At 39.4% G+C, this 25,865-nt stretch overlaps 1 protein-coding gene across 12 annotated transcripts in view; it reads left to right on the top strand.

The window, feature by feature from the left end:
* Positions 1-25,865, top strand: part of TCF4 (transcription factor 4) — a 385,563-nt gene that overhangs the window by 226,189 nt on the left and 133,509 nt on the right. For 8 of the 12 annotated variants that reach the window (XM_014478578.2, XM_005896871.2, XM_070361619.1 and 5 more), the window contains 2 exons: positions 20,807-20,936; positions 21,436-21,485. In XM_014478578.2, the coding sequence (XP_014334064.1) occupies positions 20,807-20,936; positions 21,436-21,485 (180 nt within the window). The remainder of the gene's footprint in view (positions 1-20,806; positions 20,937-21,435; positions 21,486-25,865) is intronic. The other 4 variants (XM_070361626.1, XM_070361618.1, XM_070361615.1 and 1 more) reach the window with 1 other exon arrangement.

The raw sequence follows: 25,865 nt of genomic DNA, 5'->3' as shown, positions 1-25,865 counted from the left end.
TAAAAAAAATCCAGCTGTTGGCATTTGCTCTCCCATACCTTTTTTTTTTTTTAACCTTAATGCCAAAATTAGAGTATTTAAATATTTTAGAATTTCATGGTAAGCACCTGTGCAGGTGTGAGGGCCACACGGACGCCTGGAGGGGAGGGTGCGAGGTGGGCTGTCCTGTGTGCCTGCTGGGGATGTGTGTTCCCTCGTGAGGGTTGTGTGTTCCCTCGTGAGGGTTGTGTGTTCTGCCTGCCTGTTCTTGGACCCCAGTCACTTCCGCTTCCACCTTGCCGAGGAACGGAGCATCGAGGCACAGGGACAGAAGGACAAAGTTGTGAACCCGTCCTCAGATCAGCTGGGACTTCTGCTTCTTTCTCTGATCAACTGCTTGTCCTTTATCTAGTGTCTCCCAGGGCTTGGTGTCAGATTTAACAATTCTGTGCCTCTATGGAGGTAACTGAGTCTAAATCTTGGAGGAATCTCTAGATACTCACCCCAATGCCAATGTAAAGAAGGCACACTGAGTCTTAATCTCCTTTGTTACATTTAAAAACATGTAGAATTTGCTTTATTGATATGTTAAACCTCTGAGACTTTTTATTACGGAAATTTTCAAATACAGGAAAAACTAAAGAGAATTGCAAAGTGCCCTGCCATCCTTAAGTTTAAACAAATGCCATCATTTCCCAATCTTTTCATATAGCATTCCTTCCACTTTATGCTTCTAAAATATTTGAAAGCAAATCCCAGATAGTGTATTATTTCACCTATAAATATTTCAGGAGCATCTCTACCAAAAAAGTCCCCTCCTTTGCTTTTCATAGCCACGTGCTGATATTACAGCTAGCAAAACTATCAATAATATTTTAATAACATACTGAGATGTTCCTTCGTTGTCTTGCAAATGTCTTTCTTACAGTTGGCAGGTTTGAACTGGAATCCAAACAAGGCCCACACATCGCATGTGGTTATTCTGTCTCTTTAAGTCTTTTTAAACTCTATAACTTTTCCCGTCTCTCCTGCTTTGACTGTTGACCGAGTCGTTTTTCGTGTGTCATGTTCCAACTCTGGGTTTGGCTGATTGCTTCCTCGTGGTGTCATTTATCATGTTATTCTGTTCTCCACGTTTCCTGTAAACTGGTAGTTGAATCTAAAGGTTTCATTGGATCTAGATTCCACTTTTACCTGAAGGATTGTCTTATATACATCATTTGGCCTCACATCAAGGTTTAGACAACATCTGGACATTTTCTTTCATGATGCTTTTATTGATTAGTGAATTCACATGCCGCCAGCCCGCTTCCCCATCCTAAGTTTCCCATCATCTGTCACCTGTTGGTTTTAGGATCTATTGATGAGTATCTCATTGGAGGTTATAAAATACTCAAGTCTAAATTAATGAACTTTCTTCTCTTTATTAGATCTTATCTGGAGTGTGATCATCTATAATTCATTCCTTTTGCATATTTTTATAGCTTTTTATCATATTTTGCATTCTCTCTTCTGCCTGAATGTATAGAATGCCTTGTAAACCTAACTTATTTCACTAGGTGAGTGTTTCTACTCTGCAAACTTGTTTATTTGTTCACATTTTCTTGCATATCCGTAAATGAATCTTACGTTGCATTGTGATCTATCTTCAATGCTTAGACAGTTCTTGGAACGTGATAATGGTATTTACTGAAGGAGTAACTTTTGTGAGTGAAACACAGAACAGTAGGAGCCTAAAACTTGTTTGAACTGTGAAGAGTTTTTCAAATATGTCATCATTTCCCAAACCTCTTTAGCCAGGGTTGGTACTTTAGGCACAGGAACAGAAGTTGTAGGAGCCGTGTCTATGTTGGCCAAAGGCAGGAGGATGGCAGGTAGCTTTGTGGATGTTTGAATAGGGACAGTAAAAGAAAGGCAAAAAAGCAAAATGGCTGTCTGGGGAGGCCTTACAAATAGCTGTGAAAAGAAGAGAAGCGAAAAGCAAAAGAGAAAAGAAAAGATATAAACATCTGAATGCAGAGTTCCAAAGAATAGCAAGAAGAGCTAAGAAAGCCTTCTTCAGCGATCAATGCAAAGAAATAGAGGAAAACAACAGAATGGAAAAGACTAGGGATCTCTTAAAGAAAATCAGAGATACCAAAGGAACATTTCATGCAAAGATGAGCTTGATAAAGGACAGAAATGGTATGGACCTAACAGAAGCAGAAGATATTAAGAAGAGATGGCAAGAATACACAGAAGAACTGTACAAAAAAGATCTTCTTGACCCAGATAATCACGATGGTGTGATCACTGACCTAGAGCCAGACATCCTGGAATGTGAAGTCAAGTGGGCCTTAGAAAGCATCACTACGAACAAAACTAGTGGAGGTGATGGAATACCAGTTGATCTATTCCAAATCCTGAAAGATGATGCTGTGAAAGTGCTGCACTCAATATACCAGCAAATTTGGAAAACTCAGCAGTGGCCACAGGACTGGAAAAGGTCAGTTTTCATTCCAATCCCAAAGAAAGGCAATGCCAAAGAATGCTCAAACTACCACACAATTGCACTCATCTCACATGCTAGTAAAGTAATGCTCAAAATTCTCCAAGCCAGGCTTCAGCAATATGTGAACCGTGAACTTCCTGATGTTCAAGCTGGTTTTAGAAAAGGCAGAGGAACCAGAGATCAAATTGCCAACATCCACTGGATCATAGAAAAAGCAAGTGAGTTCCAGAAAAACATCTATTTCTGCTTTATTGACTATGCCAAAGCCTTTGACTGTGTGGATCACCAGAAACTATGGAAAATTCTGAAAGAGATAGGAATACCAGACCACCTGACCTGCCTCTTGAGAAATTTGTATGCAGGTCAGGAAGCAACGGTTAGAACTGGACATGGAACAACAGACTGGTTCCAAATAGGAAAAGGAGTTCGTCAAGGCTGTATATTGTCACCCTGTTTATTTAACTTATATGCAGAGTACATCATGAGAAACGCTGGACTGGAAGAAACACAAACTGGAATCAAGATTGCTGGGAAAAATATCAATAACCTCAGATATGCAGATGACACCACCCTTATGGCAGAAAGTAAAGAAGAACTCAAAAGCCTCTTGATGAAAGTGATAGTGGAGAGTGAAAAAGTTGGCTTAAAGCTCAACATTCAGAAAATGAAGATCATGGCATCCGGTCTCACCACTTCATGGGGAAAAAATGGGGAAACAGTGTCAAACTTTATTTTTCTGGGCTCCAAAATCACTGCAGATGGTGACTGCAGCCATGAAATTAAAAGACGCTTACTCCTTGGAAGAAAAGTTATGACCAACCTAGATAGCATATTCAAAAGCAGAGACATTACTTTGCCAACAAAGGTTCGTCTAGTCAAGGCTATGGTTTTTCCTGTGGTCATGTATGGATGTGAGAGTTGGACTGTGAAGAAGGCTGAGTGCCGAAGAATTGATGCTTTTGAACTGTGGAGTTGGAGAAGACTCTTGAGAGTCCCTTGGACTGCAAGGAGATCCAACCAGTCCATTGTGAAGCAGATCAGCCCTGGGATTTCTTTGGAAGGAATGATGCTAAAGCTGAAACTCCAGTACTTTGGCCACCTGATGCGAAGAGTTGACTCATTGGAAAAGACTCTGATGCTGGGAGGGATTGGGGGCAGGAGGAGAAAGAGACGACAGAGGATGAGATGGCTGGATGGCATCACTGACTCGATGGACGTGAGTCTGACTGAACTCCGGGGGTTGGTGATGGACAGGGAGGCCTGGTGTGCTGCAATTCATGGGGTCGCAAAGAGTCAAACACGACTGAGTGACTGATCTGATCTGATCTGACAAATAAACAGATAAATGGAAATAGTTAAAATATGTATATATAAAAACATACATAATCACACAGCTCACAGCTGTGTGCCTATCCCAAGTTGCACTGACAATTTTAGAGCCATATGCTTTAAAAGAAAAAAAAAAAAAAACTTTGGGAAGCTTGGCTGTGAATATGGAACATCCATTTCAGAGCAAAGATTCTGTCAGGTCCTGAGGGAAGTGGATCTTTTTCTCTATGACATGAGTGAAACCTGGATGGTTAAACTGTTTTTTATTTGGGGGTGCATAAAACTTGCTTCAGATATCTGTAAAAATTAAATATGTCCCTTTAAGTAAAAGTGAAAGTGTTAGTTGCTCAGTTGTGTCCGCTCGGTCCTCATGAACTGTAGCCTGCCAGGCTCCTCTGTCCATGGGCTTCTCCGGGCAAAAATACCAGAGTGGGTTGCCATTTCTTTCTACAGGGGATCTTCCCAACTCAGGGATCGAACCTGGGTCTCCTGCGTTGCAGGCGGATTCTTTACCATCTGAGCCAGTTAAATAGTTGATAAAACAACCAAAACTGTTATAGATATGATTAGTAGTTCTGAACATGATAATGTTCTCCAAGAAAAATAGAATTACCACATAGCAAAAAAATTACCACATACCACATAGAGTAAAGATCTATACTGTGTCCATGTACGAAATCAGGCATGTCCAGGTCCTTACGCTTAATTAACCTGAGCAGGCTAGGTGTGCATGTTCTCACGGTAGTGAAAGCCACTTACTTTAAATAGGCTTAGGTGTTGACGGCAAGCCCCCAAAGTAATTATAAGGTAATCACTGTAATAATTTTTTTCAAACCATACCTCAGGCAATTTAAAGGAACTTTTGTTGGCCGCAGTTCCTTAATTAGAACCCTGGGAGTCATAGATGATGTCTCAGAGTTCAGAAATTCTTTGCATTTTGGGAAGTTAATATGGTACATGTAACATTTACTGTGTAACCTGACATGGATTCTAGTGCAACATTCAGTAATGACATAGATGATCGTTTCTATAGCAAACACACCAGTGGTGAGAGATAGTAGGATTAAAAAGAAAAAAAGGATCATAGAATGTCTTCACATCAATTCAGGTCACAAAACTATAGAATGTTCCAGAACTTTTGAAATATCAGAATCGAAAACAAGGGATTGTGGACCTGTAAATAAGTAAATAAATGGGTCAATATCTACCTTTTCTGGAGGGAAAAAGTAAAAGCCAGACAACACATCCAGGAAACATCATTGTTAAAGGATTTTAAGCCCATCATATAAATGACTTGCTTCTTTCAGTTTATGTAAGATTTAGAAATTTAAAATAAAGAAGGCCTATCTATGTGGCTTTAAAAAAAAAAAACTGGTTTAAATAATTTTAGAAGTATCACCTCCCATCTAAAAAAGCTTAGACCTTCAGCCTGTTTGTCTCTGAACACCTGCTTAGCTGAAAGGCCTGCTGTTGCTGGGGGAGCCCCAGAGAGCTGACTCCTGTGTGAGAAAAACAGCCCTTCTCAGTGCACTTTGCTGCTGTGCTTCATGAAGTCCATGGCACTCTGAGGTTGTTCTTGGATGTGTGCGAGCTGAGTCGCTTCAGTTGTGTCCGACTCTTTGCAACCCCATGGACTGTAGCCCGCCAGGCCCCTCTGTCCGTACGATTCTCCAGGCAAGAACACTGGAATGGGTTGCCATGCCCTCCTCCAGGGGTTCTTCCCGACCCAGGGATGGAGCCCACGTCTCCTGTGTCTCCCGCACTGGCAGGTGGATTCTTTCCCACTGAGCCACCTGGGAGCCCAAGCTGGTTCTTGCTCTACTGCAGCAGGCACTTCCCAGCACCTCCGTGGGAAGAGATTCAGGTGCTCTGAAGGAGCTACGCTAGAAAAGTGGGAGATTCTGCACATTTGCTAATCGCAGGTTCTTCTCTAGATTTTGGTCATAAGCCTTAGTAAATTATAAAAAATGTCCTGACTGACAGGGAAAACGAAACTTGATTTAGCTTTCATACTTTTGAAAATCAGTCATAAGATCTTGTCCCTACTGTATTGACACCGAAAGGTTTGTTTTCAGTATTTTCTACAGAAAGCTCTCAAATATCTATCTGATAAACCTCCATGGAAGCTTTCACCTGGACTGTGGATGCAGGGAAATAATCAGATTATTCTTTATCTTGCTGTAAACAAACTTCAAAAAAGATTTCTGAAATGCAGATAATCTTGGTCCTGCCTTTTCCTGCTACCTAGAATTATTTTGCAGAGCCCTGTGAAGTTGCTCAAGCATGTTATTTATAACATTTGTAAGCACTAGAGTTTGCCAAAATACTCTAATTTTGACTAAAGAATTATGGAGAAATTGTGGAGAGTGGTTAAACCTGCAGATACTTTTTAGAATAACTGATCATACCCAGTAGGTACTAATTTTTAAAAACAAGCTTTGCTTCAAATGTAAGTGTACTACCTCATTCCATACGTATTCATTTATTTAACAAAACTACTGCTGGTTTTTTCTGAATGTTCATAAACAAAAAGTTGCCTTGGACATCTATGTCCACATATTTTTGTACACTTGTCCAATTATATCCTTAGGGTAAAATTCTGACATTGAAATTTCAAAGTCATGTGCTTTTAAAATCTTGCTGTATGTTTTAAATTGCCTCCCAGAGAGTTTCTACCAATTTACATTCTCATTAACTATATATAAAAGTGAACTTCCTCACTGGCAGCTGAAAATTTGTCTTATTGTAATTTGCCAAATATCTTTTCATATTTATTGCCAAATTTCAAATTTATTCTTTCTATAAAAGAATGGTTCATCTTCTTTGCCAATTGATTTCATTTTTTCTTAATACTATCTAAGAGCTTTTTATTTACTAAGGGTCTTTATTTCTCCTTTGAACTATTTGTTGCAAAGATTTTCCAGGTTTTTTTTTTTTTTAACATCCAGTTTTTCTATATCTAATGTCATAGCTAGCAAACGTCTTCTCTACTTTAATATTTTTAAAGTTTTTATTTTATTCTGCTGCTTTTATGTTTTAGCCTTTGCATTGAAATACCTACAAAGTATAAAGCAAAGACCTACCTTTTTTTTTTTTTTTTTGTCAAATGCTGGACAAATTTTTGGTTCCATGTATTGAATGCTTCTTTCTTTGTTGATTTTTAAATGACGCATTTATCATAAACGGTCCATATGTTTTTCCTCATTGCTGTGCCTGTCCTTTTGGCAGCAGTACCAAATTGTTTTAAAATACATATGTATATGTATATATAGTCGGTTTTCCGAACTTACTCTTTGTAAAAGTTTTATTAGTTTTAATAATGATGCATTTATTTTTCCAGATGAAATTTAGAATCAATTTAGAATACTGTCTTTTCCCTCCTCCCCCACCACCGTTTTTTTCTCTGCTGAGCAGTTTGTTTGGATTTGCATTACAGTCCAGTTTCATTTTGAGTCATCAGATGATTTTTATGCATATACTTTTCTGTGAAATATTTGTGTGAAATGAATAAGATATTTGGTTCCTTGAAAAATTGTTATACGAGATGATCTTGGTCTTTAAGACATGTTTGTACTGCTGAATCGTGTCATGATTTTTGTGAAACTGGCTTGTGAACTAGTTCAGATAGTGTCATATGCTGAATATCTAAATATATTTCTAATGAAGAATTATGAGAAACCATAATAAAATAGACACCAGTTCTGCATCCTTGGAGAGAAAATGGAATAGAGCTAGATACAAATGCTCTATAATTACTATCAGGAAGTTTAAAAATTGCAGCCCTGTTCTAATTCTGTGAATTTTGCTGGTTGCTTAGTGTTAAAATAATCCTTTTTTTCTCATGACGATTTCAGGCTGTTTTTGAAATGGGATGTGTCAATGTTGACTAAACTGAAGAAGTGGAGACTGGTTAGTTTACCCAAAGAAGAGCGTGCGGCACAAGTGAAATTTGAATGGGGTTTCGAAAGAGAGACGAGTGGCTGTTCCAGTGGAGAAGCGTTAGCGTGGCTCAGAGGTCAGGGCCAAGGAGCCATGTTTTTGAACAGACCTAAAGCTCTGGACGGAGAAGGCAATGGCACCCCACTCCAGTACTCTTGCCTGGAAAATCCCATGGACAGAGGAGCCTGGTGGGCTGCAGTCCGTGGGGTTGCGACGAGTCAGACACAACTGAGCAACCTCACTTTCACTTTTCATTTTCATGCATTGGAAAAGGAAATGGCAACCCACTCCAGTGTTCTTGCCTGGAGAATCCCAGGGACAGGAGAGCCTGGTGGGCTGCCGTCTATGGGGTCGCACAGAGTCGGACACGACTGAAGCGACTTAGCAGCAGCAAAGCTCTGGACCTGGCAGTGACTAGAGTTGAGAAGACAAGAGGAGGCAGTGGGGAAAGGCCCAGATTGCACGTGACTCTCACAATCCTTAGGCTGAGTTGAGAGGGAGATACAGATGAGGATGTGCTGTATCTCCAGTGCCTAGAACAGAGGCAACCTCAAACAGTGTGTGAAAGAGGAAAGACGAGACTGAGAGGTAGATTGGGGCTCAGTTAGATGTGGGGGTCACGAGATGAGTATTTGAAAGCTCTGAAGGATTCTCTGCTGAAAAATAGAAATGCTCTGGGCTTTAGAAACTTTCCAGTAGTAAAAAAAAAAATCCACCTGCCAGTGCAGGAGATGCAGGTTCGATCCTTGGTTTGAGAAGATCCCTGGAGATGGAAATGGCAACCCACTCCAGTATTCTTGCCTCGAGAATCCCATGGACAGAGGAGCCAGGTGGACTAGAGTCCTTGGGGTCACAAAGAGTCGGACATGAGCGAGTGACTGAGCATGCATGCTTTAGAAAGCTGATATCTGAGAGCAGTGTGTGAACATGCTGTGTGGGGCTGGGCTGAGGAGAGTGAGTGGGAAGCAGGCCTCACAGCACTGTGTGACATTTTCATCATGGCAGTATCATGAGAGCTTTGAGGATGTGTCCTGTCAAAGCGCTATAACTTTATCTTAGTAAATACTGGAGAGCATTGCCATTCCCTTCTCCAGGGGATCTTCCCAACCCAGGGATCGAATCTGGGTTTCCCACATTGCAGGCAGAGCCTTTACCTTCTGGGCCTCCAGGGAAGCCTCGTCTTAGTAAAGGAGTCCGCAAACTCTGGCTTGCAGCCAATCTGGCCCACAGCCCCTTCTTACAAATAAAGTTTTACTGGAACACAGCATCACCTGTTGAGTTGTGTATAATGTGTGGTTGATTTGGTGCCACAACAGGGGAGATGAGTAGTCGGAACAGAGATCACATGGCTGGCAAAGACTAGAAATATTTACTGTCTGGTCATATATTTACTGATCTTTGTCTTGGAATATTGTTCTTAATAGTTAGTGTTGCCATTCTGGAAAATTAATATAATTAGAAGAGCTCACACAAATTGTTGTGCACAGATAGTCTGAAAGAGGGGCAAGTGAAAGTGTCAGTCACTCAGTCGTGTCTGACTCTTTGCGACCCCATGGATTGTAACCCGCCAAGCTCCTCTGTCCATGGAATTCTCCAGGCAAGAATACTGGAGTGGGTTGCCATTTCCTTCTCCAGCATGGATAGTCTGAGAAAGATTAATTAGGTCATGTCACTTTCTATGAAGAAATATACCAAAACACTGTATCTTGTTGAAGCCCAGGTCTTCAGTCACTGCCTTGATGATCTTATTTATGTTTCTAATTCTGCCTCCATTTCTGTGGTCATTTTCATGTCCACCGGCTACATTGAACATCTACTCACTTCTGATTCTGTCTGACCTCTCCTACTATCCATAGTCAAGAAATCAGAATACCAGTGCTGAATATCATGTTTAGATATACTTGCTACTTACTCAGGAAGAGGAATTTCTCAGCCAGCTGTTTAAAGTTCTCCCAGCTTGTTGCCTATGTCCGTTCCCCGGAGTGCACGTCCTCTTCACAACTCTCCCAGTCCATGCCTCTTTTTCTCTCTTTGTCTTTGTTTCCGTCTCCTACAGTGTCTTTTCTACTGGAGCCCTGTGGCATCGCGGAATCTTTAACTCATGGAGGCGCCTGAATTATTCCAGCTCTTCTGATTTCCCTCTAGAACCTGGCCTTCAGTTCAGTTCAGTTCAGTCACTCAGTTGTGTCCGACTCTTTGCGATCCCATGAGCTGCAGCACGCCAGGCCTGCCTGTCCACACCATCTCCCAGAGTTCACTCAGACTCAGGTCCATCGAGTCATTGATGCCATCCAGCCATCTCATCCTCTGTTGTCCCCTTCTCCTCCTGCCCCCAATCCCTCCCAGCATCAGAGTCTTTTCCAATGAATCAACTCTTCGCATGAGGTGGCCAAAGTACTGGAGTTTCAGCTTTAGCATCATTCTTGGCCTTAGGGGTCAACTATTTGACAACTCGCCGTGTTTAAGGAAGTCCAGCCATTTTTCAGGGGCTTCCCAGGTGGCCAAGTGGTAAAGAATCTGCTTGCCAATGCAGGAGATTTAGATTTGATCCCTGGGTCGGGAAGGTGCCCTGGAGAAGGAAATGGCAACCCACTCCAGTGTTCTTGCCTGGAGAATTCCATGAGCAGAGGAGCCTGGTGGGCTGCAGTCCATGAGGTCGCAGAGAGTCGGACACGACTGACAACAGCAAGCCATTTTTCAACCAAATCAATCACAGATTTTAAAAAATGTAAATCTTCATGTGTGTGTTTAGATGAACATACAACTGATTTCTTCAGCGACTTTACAAATTCTGACTCTTAAATACATTTTGAAGGACTGAGAGAGTAACTAGGAAGCATTGGAGGTTTTGTGGAAAAGCTGTGTTGATCCCTTTGCATATTAAGGGCCCTTTGCATATTAAATTTTAGTTTTTTTATGAAGCATTCATGAGGGTGGTGATACTCATAAAGGCAGTTCAGAGGCACAGGAGAAAAGTTAAGGACAAGACTGAACATAAAGGAGTTATATGTTTCCTAGGTTAGAGATAGAGAAGTTATCTTCATGGTGGGAACTTCTGAAGTCATGTAAGCAAAGCGTGTAATAACTTGCTTTGCTTCAGTATTTAGATAATGGATGACTCATTTAATCTGATTGGCACTTACTGAGGACATACTATGTACCCCGGGCTATTGTGCTAGATGCCAGAAATACAAAGATGATTGAGGCTCACTTTCTGCCCTTGAGGAACCCCCAGAGTGGAAGGAAGAAGTCAGATGCATAAACACTACTTGCCATTGATAATGTCACAGCGGGTGGATTTTTTCAGAGGAAGTGTGAGCTAACATCCAGAAGGAGGAGGCCTGAAATTCAAGAGGGAAAAAATGAGGGAAGACTGGGGAGAAAGGAAATGACACCAAACAAAAGGGATTGGAGCCTGTTAGAGAAGACAGTTGACCACAGTATGGAAATTGAGATTAAAGACAAGAAATTAAAATCAAGAGTTAAGACAAGAGGCTGTGGAAAAGCAAGGGCAGTGGGTGATCTCAGAAGAACTGAGATTTCAGTTGTTCAAGAGAGTGTGCTGTTTTATAGCCTCATCCTCCTTGTATAAATATGAATGAATAGGTATGTGTATTGCTTGTGGATAATACTATATCACATTTTAACTTAAATGATTATGTTATACAATATATTGTATTTATATAGAGTAGAATATTTTATATATAACATTTATTATATATTTAAATATACTATATAATATATACTTAATATATATAATTGTATATATACAATTAATTAAGGCTCAGGAAATGGTAGGAATTTTTCAAGCACTTGAGATTATCTAAATGAATTCTTAAACAGGTTGTTATTTAGTCACTAAGTCGTGTCCAACTCTTTTGGACCCCATGGACTGTAGCCCACCAGGCTCCTCTGTCCATGGGATTCTCCAGACAAGAATACTGGAGTGGGTTGCCATGTCCTTCTCCACGGGATCTTCCTGACCCAGGGATTGAACCTGCGTCTCCTGCATTGCAGGCGGATTCTTTACTGCTAAGCCACCCGGGAAGCCCTTTACAGTAGGTAGTATTGTTACAATACCAGCGTTTTCCAGACGACACCGTTCAGGTTATATAGGGTAAATGGCACTCACACTCAGGCCTGCCCCACAGGAGTGAGTTTGGAGGAGCCTTTGGACTCAGTGTGAGAGATCAGATTTGTTGGTAAGATGAACTGAAAGGAAACAGATGGACTCTTTCATGACGAGGGTGAGGGCAGGAGAAAGAGACTACGCCGAACAGAGGGAGGCCGTGTGGGGTAGAGGCCAAGCACAGGCTTTTTTTTTTTTAAGTTTATTTATTTATTATTTTTGGCCGCGCTGGGTCTTTTTTCTGTGCTGGCTTTTCTGTAGATGCGCCAAGTGTGGGCTGCCCTCTAGCTGCCATGCGCAAGCTTCTGATGGCGGTGGCTTCTCTTGTCGCGGAGCACAGGCTCTAGGCGTGCAGGCTCGGTAGTTGTGGCACACGGGCCCAGCCCCTCCTTGGCATGTGGGATCCTCCCGGAGCAGGGATTGCACCCAGCTGCCCTGCATTGGCAGACGGATTCTCAACCGCTGGACCCCTACCAGGGAAGCCCCAGGCATTGGCTTTGAGGTCAAGCCTAACTGGATTCCCATCCTGGCTCTGCCAGCCATGTGGCACTGATCAGGCCACATTTCCACCCCGAAAGTCGCCGGATGTCCAGAGGAACACCATCTTCTGGCTCGTTCGTACCTATGTAAAGGACCTGCAGTTGTTCCTGGCTCATGGAGGACTACGATAACTGCTGCTGCTGCTGCTGTCCCTGTTACCCCGACTGCCCCTCTTAGTCCACGTTCCTGCTCCTGCTTCCCCTCTTACTGCTATTACCACGACTGTTTCTGCTGCTATTATTATCTGTTCCTTTTTTTTCAAAACAACTTTCTATTGAAGTATGGTTGGTTTACAGTGTTTTATCAGTTTCAGGTGTACAGAGAAGTGGTTCAGTTATACGTATATATGTTTATCTTTTTCAGATTCTTTTCCATCGTAGGTTATTACAAGACCGAATGTAGTTGTGTGTGCTATACAGTAGGAGCTTGTTATTTATCTAATTTGCATACAGTACTGTGTATCTGATAACCCAAACTCCTACTTTATACCTCCTCCTCTGCTGCTGCTGCTAAGTCGCTTCAGTCGTGTCCGACCCTGTGTGACCCCATAGACAGCAGCACACCAGGCTCCCCCATCCCTGGGATTCTCCAGGCAAGAACACTGGAGTGGGTTGCCATTTCCTTCTCCAATGCGTGAAAGTGAAGCCGCTCAGTCGTGTCTGACTTTTCGAGACCCCATGGACTGCAGCCTTCCGGGCTCCTCCGTCCATGGGATTTTCCAGGCAAGAGTACTGGAGTGGGGTGCCATTGCCTTCTCCCCCGACTCTGCTACTAGTACTATTATTGTTATTATTATGAGCAGCAACAGTAGTAGAACTAACGGAATAGATTTATGCTAAAACAACAAAACAAAACCCAGAAAGATTTAAGTCCTCGATTTGATGTAGCAACAATTCAACTCTGTTCATTTCAATATTTAGTGAGCCGTTGCCAAGGCAGATCTTAGTACGAGGCACGAAGGGGAGTTAAAATAGGGATCAGCCATTGCCTCGTTTAACTGATATAAACTAATTTGACCTTCATGCCATATATTCCTGAAAGAGAACTTTAGCAGAGAAACTGTTAACGCACATCGGATGCAGACCCTCTTGAAGCAGGAGGCCACGTGGCCCTCCGGAAGGCTAGTCAGGACTTAATTTCACGATGACTTGGAGATTTCTTTATGCATTTTCTGCTTCTCCAGATAACCTCCATTTCCTCATGTCAGGCAGTAGGCTGTCATCTTATGTACAAGATTTAGATAGTTATCAGAATATTTTAGCAAATCCCATACCGTTGGCTACTGAACTTTACTTTACAGGAGCACCTATTTGAGGTGCTGGTTAGTAAGCAGGATGAATGGAATTCTGGCCCATGTGTTCTGGAAAAACAGTCTCTACGTGAAAACTGGTTTTGTAGACTCTTGCTTAGAGGGAGAAGTATTTATAACCAGCCTTGACGTGGAACCTCTCCCGCCCAGTACGAAGAAGGATGGCATCTGACAGTTGGCTCTTCCTCTGTTTTACTAAAGTAGCGACCTGGCCAAATATACTTCTCAGCGCATTTATTATAGCCACATGTTTATATTTAGAGGAGGAGTGGTGCTAATTCCCTAGTATGTTAACAGGTCTTATTCAAATCTGTTCTATTTTTACTTTGGAACAAAATTGCTGAAGAGGAACATTTTAAGGCAAGTAGTGATTACAGCGTACTTATCAGATTATATATTAAATAAACTTCCTGAACTGAGAAAGTGCACAAACTGAAAAGCAGGTAGTTATCTTAAATTCTATATTGTTTATGTAAGATTGCTTCAAATCCACTTATGCTGTAGGTTATTCCTTGCTTTTGTGTTTTCTTTTTGCCAGATTTCAACTTTCTCACTAACAAATGTAATTCTCTTTTTAATATGTAGTAGATGACCCGAGATCTCAGGATGGAATTTCACAACCCAAAGAAATACCTCTTCACTTTATTGTATACAATAAATTATGTATTTTTTAAAATTTGAGAGGTAGTCAAACAGGTGAATGCATAAATCTTGTCAACCCTTGGGCAGTTGTAATTTCCATACCAAAATGCAGGAGTTTTTTACCTATTACTGTTATACATTAAGTAATAGTTACCATGGCAACCTTTGCATCATATTATAACATTTAAATATAAGGTATTGTGTTTTTATAGGAAAAGACAATACATTTGAATTTTGTTTTTTTGAATGTTTGGTAATATATAATCACTACTAAAAAGAAAAATTTTGTTCAAGGTCAAATTGAATTCTTTGTGAGTTATGCAAATTTCCAGCCAAAACCATGAAGTACATTCATTTATTTCTTGGGATGTCATGGGGGAAGCAAAGATTTTTTTTTTAATTGTATTTGAAAAATACCGCATAATACCATTTAGTACCTATAATTGACCTTACAAAGGGAAAACCAAAAATTGAACTGTATTTAATGTCATTCTTTAGTGACTAATGCAGTGGTAAGAATTTGAATGAACACATCACATGATTTATCAGGTTCTACTAAATACAATGCATTTGCTATTTTTGCGTACCCAGTTGGTTAATTGTGACTAGTTTTGATCTCACGTATAGTTGAATTAACTGAAGCAGTTTGCTTGTGCTTGCAAAAGAGCAAAATGAAATGAGCCGTTGACGTAATCCTTTTGGCAGTTCCAGGAAAATGGCCACTTAAGCTGAAATTATCGAGACTGATTGTTGGCCAGTTTTTTTTTATTAAGTATGGAAGAAAACTAGCCATTTCTTGTTGCCAGCGTAGCTCTAGGCCATGAGGGTATCATCACTGTTTATATCAACTACCGTATTTAACTCTTGTTCAGGTTTTTACTAGTGATTTTTCAAAACTACTATCTCATTTTCATCTGAAAGTGGTGTAGGGGCTCTAACTGACAGTCACAACTTTTGAGGCATCTTGTAAATGATAATCAGTGGATGGGAACGCAGGGCCATGAACTGGAGGAAGGAGTAACCGTGTGCTGGACTCCGGCTCAACTGGACATTATGCGTGTGTTGCTTCATCTGCTCCTGATAATTCTGTTATAGAACTTTTATTATTCCCTTCTTACAAAGGAGGAAAACCCAGTTTAGAGCAGTCGCACAGCCACCTGTCAGGCGCATTGCTTGTATGCCTCTGAGCTAGAGTTCAACCTCTCTCTCTCACCTCAGAGTCCTCCATCTTTCCTTGCAAGGTTTGGATTCAACTAAACCGTTTGGATTCAGCTTCTGACTTGTTACAAGGGGCATTATACTTTCCAAGTAGAAATGACAAACATCGACCCAAGCCCTTAAAAGAAAATCTTTGCTAAAGAATAATTTCAATAATTTGCATTTCTCTCCAGCACAATAGCAGTCTGTTAAGTCCCTCATTACGAAAGTTGTCCTTGCCATTCTCCCTTTCTACGTTTCCCAAGTCCCCTTTGTTGAGCCCAAGCTAAGACCGAGATCAAGGTAAACCACCAGAGGCGCGTTCCTGGGCCTTCAGGTGCAAGGAGTAAAGGCTGTCCAGGACCTGACCTTCAGGTGCATTCCTGGGCCTTCAGGTGCAAGGAGTAAAGGCTGTCCAGGACCTGACCTTCAGGTGCGTTCCTAGGCCTTCAGGTGTAAGGAGTAAAGGCTGTCCAGGACCTGACCTTCAGGTGCATTCCTGGGCCTTCAGGTGTAAGGAGTAAAGGCTGTCCAGGACCTGACCTTCAGTTCTGAGCTTTGCAGTTCAGAAGTGGACAGGTGGAAATACAGTGTTCTTCATTGCCCTTTGGTGTAAGATATATTCTGGGGTTGTGGAGTAAGTGCCAACAGCAGCAAAATTATCACCCCCTCCTGCTACTGTATAAAGTCAGCAATGGCCCTTCTGTGGTCAAAATGGCAAATTCAGCAGCAGCTATTTGACAGGGATTTGCAAAAACTTCCCCATGGCTGTTAGGAATCTTTATTCAGCAGTGTCTTCAAAAACCCGATTCTGTGCAGAATTAACTGTGTACAAATGACCTCAGTAGTGAATTTCCTTTTTAAGTCTTTTAAACAAATCTAATTTATAATTTTTTAATGTGAATTTTGCATTTGGCACTTCAGTCTCTTAGATCCATCTACATACATCCCTCATTTGTAAGTTTTGGAGTGGTTCAGAATTTTATTTCCGTATTAACATAAAGCCTTCTAAAATTCCTGGCTATAGAGAGTCAGTTCACCATACAAAGCCACTATACATCACTTAGGTTTGTGATGAAAGAATGCAATTGCAGCTGTGTGAGTACTAGAATACCCAAACATGAATTAGACTCACAAGCATTTGGCAATAGTTCAGAAAAGGAGCTTAATCTGGTTTCATCTGAGACTGCTTTTCTCTGTTCTCTAGCATCCCCCCAAGATGTTGTGTCTGATATCGGATCACAACGCAATGGGAGTGACGCAAAGTCAGAGAAAGCCCTAAGAAACCAGGCGCACTTTTGATTTTCCCCAGAGATTTTTTTCCCCCTCTGACTTTTTTTTTCCCCTCTCCTCCAAATTTCAACTCTGAAATTCTCAAGGTCATTCACCTATTAGATGAATTAATTATAAGCCAAAAAAGCAGCATTCATCGTACTCTGATCTCACTCATATCTATAATTAAGGGTAAATATAATCTTCCTTTTTAGAAATGTACCACCCACCCATTACATTTAAAGTGCTGACTGAAATGAAATAATAGTTCAGTGCAAGATGATTTTAGTTTAACAAGAAAAAAGTTGATAATTTAAGCTTGAAGCAGTTAGTTCTATTTTTGATTACCATTCAGTTATAAATCTAATTTAAGATATATGCTGCCTTTCTGTTACCCACGTTTTAATTCATGGTTTGTCTTCTTGGTTGCATAAGCAAAGTTTGGTGGTTTATCAAGGATGTTAAAAAAGCTCCCCACAAAGGCAGTGGGGAGCAAGGTTGAGAATGTGCTAGAAAGATAGTCGGAGAACCAGCTCTGATGTGAAACAAACAAAAAGTTTCTTTGAAAGGCCCCTTACAGAATCGCTGCATTTGGCATTTGAGTGGCTGTGTTGGGCCTGGGTCTTTGCAGACCCAGGGTCTTTGATTGCAGAGGATGGATGAACCCCCCCACCCCCACCCCGTCAGTGTTTTTAAATTGGGTTGACTAAGTCACTACATTTTATCCTTTGGTTAGGGTATTTTAACTCTTAAAATGGTTGGTCTTTGGACGAAAATAAGGAGCGAATAAGGGGAAGAGAGGGTCGCATCACTTTGCAGGCAGTTAAAACAAATGCTCAACTCTGGCTTTAAGATTTACAGGTTAGCTCTGCGAGATGCCACATCTTGCTTCCAGTGTTTCCTGGCAGACCAGGGCGGCTCTCTACTGGGACCCAGCGTAACCGCAGAGCATGAGCTTGCACAATTCGAAAAACCTAAGACCTCTATAATCCTATTTCAGGCAAAGATGAATTTGCCCATTTTGAAAGTAGACTTAAGCTTTCGCACTTTTGTTAAGTATAAATTTGTCTTCAGATATATAACATATGTATATATGTATGTATTGAAAGTATATGCACATATAAATGTGCATGTATACATGTAGGTAAATTCATATGTAAAGGAATGCTTTATTCATTTTGTGTAATATTTAATTTTACCTTACTCAGTTGAATGGCATTAAGTTTTTAAAATGCACAAACTCAGGTTTCCAGCCAGTGGAAAAAAATTTTTTTTATCTTTCTCATGGCTAAAGAGAGTTAAGTACGTGACGTAAAGGCCAAACAATAGTAAATGGTCATTGTTCATTTTACAAATGTCCTCTACAATAAGAACACACATATTTTTATCTTAATTTTTCCCTTGGGGGGTGATTAGGGCCTCCCTTAAGTGTGAGGAAATGCTTATTTTTGTATGCTTTAGAAGAATGATTCTATTGTCTGAGTGAAAAAGAAAAAGGAACAAACATATCTAAAAAGAAAGAAACAGGAATGTGCTTTGTCCAAAAAAAAAAAAAAGCAGGAGCCACTAAATGTTGTAAGTGCTGTCTGCTCAGTCCTGTGTCGCTGCACATAGTTCGTGTCACGTAAGAGCTGGAAGCCTGATTTATTTACAACTGGTCCACGGGATGACTTTCTTTAAAATTAACAACAATGAGGTCAGCTACAGCCAGTTAGCTATCTAGTTATCATTTTATATTTTTCACAGCTCTATTGTGAATACTGCTCACAGTACAGCAAGCCTGTTTGTTTTGATGGTGACCTATTGAATGCATCGACTTTCTTGAGAGGGAAAACCTTTGCCACTAGGACCAACAAGAATTAAGCAATGGTTAAGCTCATTAAAAAGACAAGCAAGCATTTCACCCTATCTGCTCAGCCCTTTGGGGGATATTTTGTATAATTTTAGGAAAAGAAAATTGCAGAAATAAGGGTGATAGCTTAACTATGAAGTTATCAGTAAGATCATTTTCAAACTCCTCTTTCCAGTGAAATGAAGGCTCATTTGTAGATTTCCCAAAATGTAAAGAGGTTGTGATTTAAATCATTTACGGCTTTATTGATGGGAACTGCAAAGAAAACTTGGACTTAAATCTATTTATCAAGAGCGAAATTTCAGGTTGACATTCTAAAAATTTTAAATGCCACTCCTAAAGTGATTAAAAAATTTTTGATGTTACACTCTTGGTTTCCTGATTTATTGGAAACTATTGTAAAGAGCTCTCTAGTTTAGTTTGTCATTGGCTTGCATTTTGTTTTCTTTCCTAAATTCGGAAGAGGCCGTAATTGAATATGCGAATGTCAAATTTCTGTCTGGTAAATGATCCAGTTGTCTCAGGCATTTGGTAAATATTAAGATATTCGAAATGAGTTTATACTCAAAATGCCCTTCTGTCCTAAAATCTCATCCTCAAAATTTTAAAGTAACATTTATTATGTGTCTTAAACTGGAAAAGTCTTAAACTGGAAGCAGTGAAGGCAAGCTTGTCAGTAGCTGATTAGTCCTTTATATATGACTCCTCCAGCACTGACAAAAATCCCTCAGAATAGAGGGATTCTCTTTATGATATTTAAGCTATATGGTGGTGGAGAGGGGATGTTTGAATTTTTGATTTTCCAGCTTATGGGTCATATTTGACCAACTGCTTTCACCAGAAGACATGCCACTTTGTTGAGCTATTTAGGAATCAAAAAGACTGTCTTAATTTAAAACAAGGACCCTTTGTTTTAGTTGGTGACTGCCTTGTGAAATTTTTCAGTTCTCAGCGGGTTAACCGGGGAACAGGGGCAGAGTCATAATTGGCCTATTTAGAGTATTTTGCATGTGAATAGTGTGTTAGTGAAGCATCTCTAAGTCTGTTGTGAGTGACATGGTGATTAGAATTTAGATTAGGGAAAACACATTCTGTACTTTATCAAGGACAGTAATTAGTTCAGTCAGTAAAAGTTGATTACAAGTAACGATAAAGTTAGATTTTTTAGTACTTAATTTTAAAATTTCTTTATTTAATAGTAAATTTGTTCTTAATATAAATGGTAGTATCTACACTGGTTTTCTTGCATATCCGAATAATTAAAAGAACAATGTGTTCAATGCAGAGTATAATCAGGCGATTTATGTATTATGGGTAAGTTTCTATGTAGTTTTTAGAGACTGTCATATTATTTAAGTTTTCGTATGTCATCATTTTCGAAAGTTTAGTGATTTGTCATGCCATAATAGGTTAATGATATTTGGGAAAGTTTTCTAGTGTTCAGGTAAACGTTTAATCTGTGGGGATGTGTTTTAGTTTCTGATAGTCCTCAAGAGGGTATTCTGAAGTCCTTTAATGTGCTCCTGTTGGTTCAGGATGCCTACTGTTCCTATAATTTTGGAAGTCAGTGTGAGCATTTTGAATTTCCTCCTGGTTCAGATGGCATTCTGTCTTCTGGGGGTGCGGTGTGAATTCGTGGAGGGTCTCGCAGAGAGGCAGGGTTCCCAGTGGATATGAACGTCTATACTCTTCCCCCAGTGTGAGCAGTGGGGGGAAGTTGTATGCGTCTGAAAAATCAGATTCTCCCTGGTTCTTGTTCAGGGAAGGGCATGACTTGTTCCCAGATATGAACCTAACTCTAGATCAAGAAAATTCTCACCTGACATAAATGCCCTTTACTTACAAGGTGAACATATCAGTCGTCTTAAAAGATGAAAATCATGTTTAACGAGCATCACCTTCTACCTTCTTCTCCAAAATTAAAGAACTAAAAATTCACAGATTCGGAGCAGCTTCATAGACGGCTTTTCTTTTCCTTTCTGCCGGGTTGGGTTTTAATTGTTTCAGCTTTAGCAGATGCTGTTTGTTTTATTGCATTGGTTTAAGTACTAACAAGCAGTTGGTGAGGGGGGTGGCGAATGTCAAAACTTAACCTTATATGTTTGTTTTTCCTTTTTAACCTTTTAGCAGAGTCTCCTTGGAGGTGACATGGATATGGGCAACCCAGGAACCCTTTCGCCCACCAAACCTGGTTCCCAGTATTATCAGTATTCTAGCAATAACCCCCGAAGGAGGCCTCTTCACGGTAGTACCCTGGGTAAGGTATTCCTCTCTTTGAATGCCTGAGTGATTATTAGTAATCTTTTTCTTTCTCTTTCTTTCTTAATACCATCCTCTCAACCTATCCTCACTCCACCCCTTCTCCCCCCGCCAAAAAAAGCCCCATAAAATTGTGCTCAATCTTTGGGCTCATGATCGCCCCCCCCCACCCTAGTAATACGTTGAGTGGATATGTTAACAACTTATAGTAGCAGGAGAACTATTTTGGTGTATGCTTATTTCTTGTTTTCTCTTGGCCGCCCAGCTAAGGAACCTCTTTTAAAAACCAAAGCATTAAAAAGTTAAATCTCTTCATTTTTATGAACGAGGCAGACTTTGATTTCTGCCAGAGGAAAAAGATGGTAGCAGTAGTGACATTTTGCTAAAGTAACGATTTAAGAAAATCTGGTTGACTCTAAATGGCTTCGTGCTGTAATCTGTCTGAGTTAGGAGAATGGGCACGCAGGGAATCTCACAGCCTCCTCATTTTCTTTCAGAGGTTCAGACAAAGAAAGTTCGAAAAGTCCCTCCAGGTTTGCCATCTTCAGTAAGTACTGCTCGTTTCTGCTTCTGTATATTGTTTATTTTGTTCAGCTCTGTATTGATGCCAAGGAGATAGGAGTAAATGAGGTCCCATCCACCACAGTGGCGTGTTTTATCTAGAATGTGGATGAGGTAGCAGTGACCTGTACCCCCAGCCACCTGACCCACATTGGAGTGATTAATTGCACATCCTGGAAGACAGGGTGGGTGTGTTGACACTCAGCTGGTTAAGCGCTGAAGAGCCTTGAAACGGTGCCTGAGGTTCCAGGACTTCTACCTGCACAGGGCTTTCTAACTAATACAGAAGAGTATTAGTTTCATGTGTTGGTTAAATTCTTTGTCGGTATTATGATGATTTATGGATTTGCATGCGAAAGGAGATTTGTGGAGAGGATTTAGGAAAAATTTACATGGGTTTCAGCCCAGAGTGCAGGGAGAATGTCTCTATTTTCTAGAGAGGGGACTGAATAAAGGCTGGGAAGGTAGCTGCCTCGGTGGCCATTTGTGTCTGGAATACCAGGTGGTAACTAGAAGAATCCAGCTAGAACCAAAAGCATTATGGGTCTTTTTACTACCTAGAGCTTTGAGCTGGGGTTGCTTGGGGTCTCTCCATTTGCCAGCAAAACAAAAGTTGGTTATGATCACAGTTAAATACATGATGTTTTATTTTCGATCCTTATATATATATATTTGTTCATATATATGAAAACATATGTTTTCAAATTTGAATACCTAGGTAATTTAATTTTGTTTAGAACTGGTCCGTTTCTAGTAATTTCCCCCTTATGTAGAATCAAAATATGAGTTTCTCTTTTCTTTCCCTGTTTCCTCCTTACTTTCTTCTGCCTTTTGTTCTTCTTTCCCTCCTATAATAAATTTCTATATGTATATATAGTTTTAATTTAATTCTGTGTTCTGTAGAGCATTAGTATTCTTTGAAAAGAATGCTAATGAGCCTTATCATAAGTTCTTGTACTCTAAAATAAAATTATATTGAGATTTCTGAAAATAATATTACCAATCAGTGCTTGCATATTAGTTTTTATTTCATTTTTAATAAATTAGAAGAATAATGGGTTTTGCAAATGTGCTAAGATTAGATTAACCCAAACACCTGTGTATTTGACTTGATTTCAGTTCAGCTCATCCAAAAAATTATTAAGCGAATATATCAGAATAAGTCTTATCAGGGAAAGAGCAAATTTTGTATGCTGATTATCAGAGACTCGGTAATGTTGAAGAAGCATCACAAAATTATCCATAAATATAGAAAAATATTGTGTAAATAAAACTGCCAATGGTGTATAAAATAGTCACTTTGGACTACCAATAAGTCGTTTAAAAACATACCGAGTGGTTTTATTCTTGTGTTTCTGTGTTGTCTTGAAATTGACTAATATCCTCTCAGGTTTTTATAACCATATTTTAAGCTTTAAATTTGTGGTGGATTTAATGTAGGTGAAACTTTAGCTTGTAATAGCTTTTATGACAACTTCAAATGATACAGTACTCACAGCTGTTTACATTTTAAACCTGTCTGAACCTAATACGGACAGTATTAAATACAATAAGTGGACCTTTAAATATTTTAAAATGATAGAATAAACTCTTCTATAAGAGCAATACAAAAGTTAAAGTGATAGTACACTGTTTATGTCTCATCTTTAAATTAACTTAGTTTATTTTTTTTCAATGCTGAAATAAATTATGCAGAAATTTGCAGAGTTTCTAAGGAGTGCTTTGGTGTGGCATTAGATATTATCTATCCACTTAATCATTGTCAACAACAGTTTCTCATAATTCACTGTCGATCTTTAAGTGTTTTCTGTAGAGCTAACTGGCCAGTATAGAATATGTTACTGGTATCGTTTTTTCTTTGCTGTTAAGACAGTTACGTGTTACTGATGCGTTGTCATATGTTCAGAACTATAAGAGTGTCCTTCCTTGCTTCCCTAAATCTGGAATTGGAAATTTGTATTACTTAATTTTTGGTGTTTGATGGTCCGTTTAGGGTTTCCTCTTTGAAAATTTATGTTAGCTAGATGTTTTGATGGTCCTGAAGGAATAGTTGGTATTTTGCTCCATAAATAACTTTTTTTTGAAAGATAAGGAGGAAAACTAAGTTGAAATGAGAATTTTATCCTTGTAATTTAAAAATTTTGTTTCGCTTCTTGTTTGTCTGCTTTAAGCGAGACGAAGGCTGTTTGGTTGATTTTAAAATCTAGTCATCTGTTTATTGTCATTACTTCAACAAATCTCAGCCCTCTTAACAGCAGTTTAGCTCAGTTTATATTAGCTTTGTTGTATGAATTGGAATGCTTATTACTGATAACAGAATCCACATGCCTTATCACTGAATAAAATAAATATTTCAGTTTCATCTAAAATGATGATCTGTATTAGATATTATAACACTTTTGCTCCAGTAGATCTGTATTTCTGTATCTTCAGTCCTCAAATAAAATTATGAATATTTATCCCATAAAAAGATGCTTCTAAAACTTACTTCAATATCTATGAATATTTTTATGACAGATAAAAAAATGGGGATAATAAAAGGTTTCTTTTGGAGTGATTATGACTGGATAAATACATTTATATGTTTTCATCAATACATATTTACCATGATAAATCCTAATAAATCTGTCACAATCTGTTCCGTCAACTCACTTTTTTTCCCCTCCTTTTCGAAATGGGCCCTTTCTCTTCCTTACCATAAAGGAAAATGTAAGTGGTGACATCTGTAATCAGATACTATTTATGGCACAACTCGGGGACAGAAGCCGGGCTTCTCTCTTGCTACCATTAGGCTGGATCTTCACAGGAAATCGAGAGAGTGAGGGGCTGGCCTGGCCCTGTTTTTGAAAATAACGGCAGCATCTGTGGGATAGAGAAAACATAAGCCTGGCCCAACGTCGTGTCACAGATCTGGCAGGATCCTTGAATGTGTTTGTACTGTGCACTGCATCAAGAGACCTTGAGTCACTATGGAAGCATGGCCGTGATAGGGTGGCGGAAGGACCAGCCTGCAGGGTCGCAGCGCACAGGCGCAGTGGAGGAAAGGGAGTCTGTCCCCGTGGAGAACAGAGGCCTATAGTGAAGGGCTGGGGTGATGTTTTCTTAAAGGAGAAGCTGTGTGAAATTGACAACTACCTAATTGCCCACAAGAGCCCTGCTTAGTGCTGCAGAACATTTTTGTGTTCTTGTCTCGTTTTAGTATGTTGCTCTCTTCAGCCACATCTCAATTTCTGATAGCCCTCATCTTTGGATGGGACTTTTAACAATACAGCTTTGTTTTTTGTGGATGCGAGGATTTATCTTGCCTAATTTCTTGCATCTGCCCGTGAACTAATTGTTTGATTTCCACATCTCGGTTTTTCTTTTTGAAACCATATATCATCTTAAAGTTAACATTTTTCCACTTTACTGCTCTGTCCAGCAAATTTCCTATCTTGTATAGCCTAATCATCCTACATACTGAGTCATGAATTCATGTGGAGAAAAATACATCACTTTAAATCACATTTTTGGATAAAATTTTGGATAAAATAAAATAAGATAAAAAGTCTTAGAAATTAACATGGAAGCCTTAAAATCTAGAAAGCAAAAAAAAATTTTTTTAATGTGTTGCTGTTTTAAAATATTTTTTTTTCAAATACACAGGAAAAACACAGACACAAAGGACATTGTCTTTCAGAAATTTTCGTGTGCCCACCAAAGTGTAAACACATAAGACCTGTTTCAGAATGCTATTCTTGTAACCAGAAACTATATTAACAGCTCCAACCCTTCTACTTCAAGTATTGGTGGAATTTATCTCCATTTCTAATCCAATTTAGTGACAGTCTCACTAACATCCTCAGTTGGAATCCTTGGAACTTCAGAATTCTCTGGAAATATGAAGTTTTATCTTTAGAAACAGTCTATAATCTCTCTTATTACAGGCTATCTTTTTTTTTTTTCAAACTGTACTTTTTAAGAAAGTCTATTTTCTGTGTTAAATTGCACTTGATTTTTGGTTTGGTTTTTGGTTTTAAATTCAGAAAGATCTAACAAACTTTGTAAGTGGTTAGAAATAATTTTGAACACATGAATTTTAAAGAAAGCAATCTCAACTATGGTAAAGAATCTGAAATAAAATTTGCACCCTCCAAGAAAATTTGAGATATAAGTTAATCATTAGGTAGACTTGAAAAATAAAGACTCAATGTGCATGAGAGAGACCAGGTTAACCAGTTTTTTTAAGGGTATACTTCTTAAGCAAAATAAAATCTTTAAGTCTGGATGAGACATTATTTTACAGAATAGATTTTTAGAACTAACAGGAAAAGTTGTATAATGCTGACAGCATTAAATGTTCTCAGTATTTTCCATTATATAAAAA

Source organism: Bos mutus, chromosome 24 (genome assembly GCF_027580195.1).
Source record: "Bos mutus isolate GX-2022 chromosome 24, NWIPB_WYAK_1.1, whole genome shotgun sequence".
Lineage (NCBI taxonomy): Eukaryota > Metazoa > Chordata > Mammalia > Artiodactyla > Bovidae > Bos > Bos mutus.
This window is presented reverse-complemented; position numbering and strand designations above follow the sequence as displayed.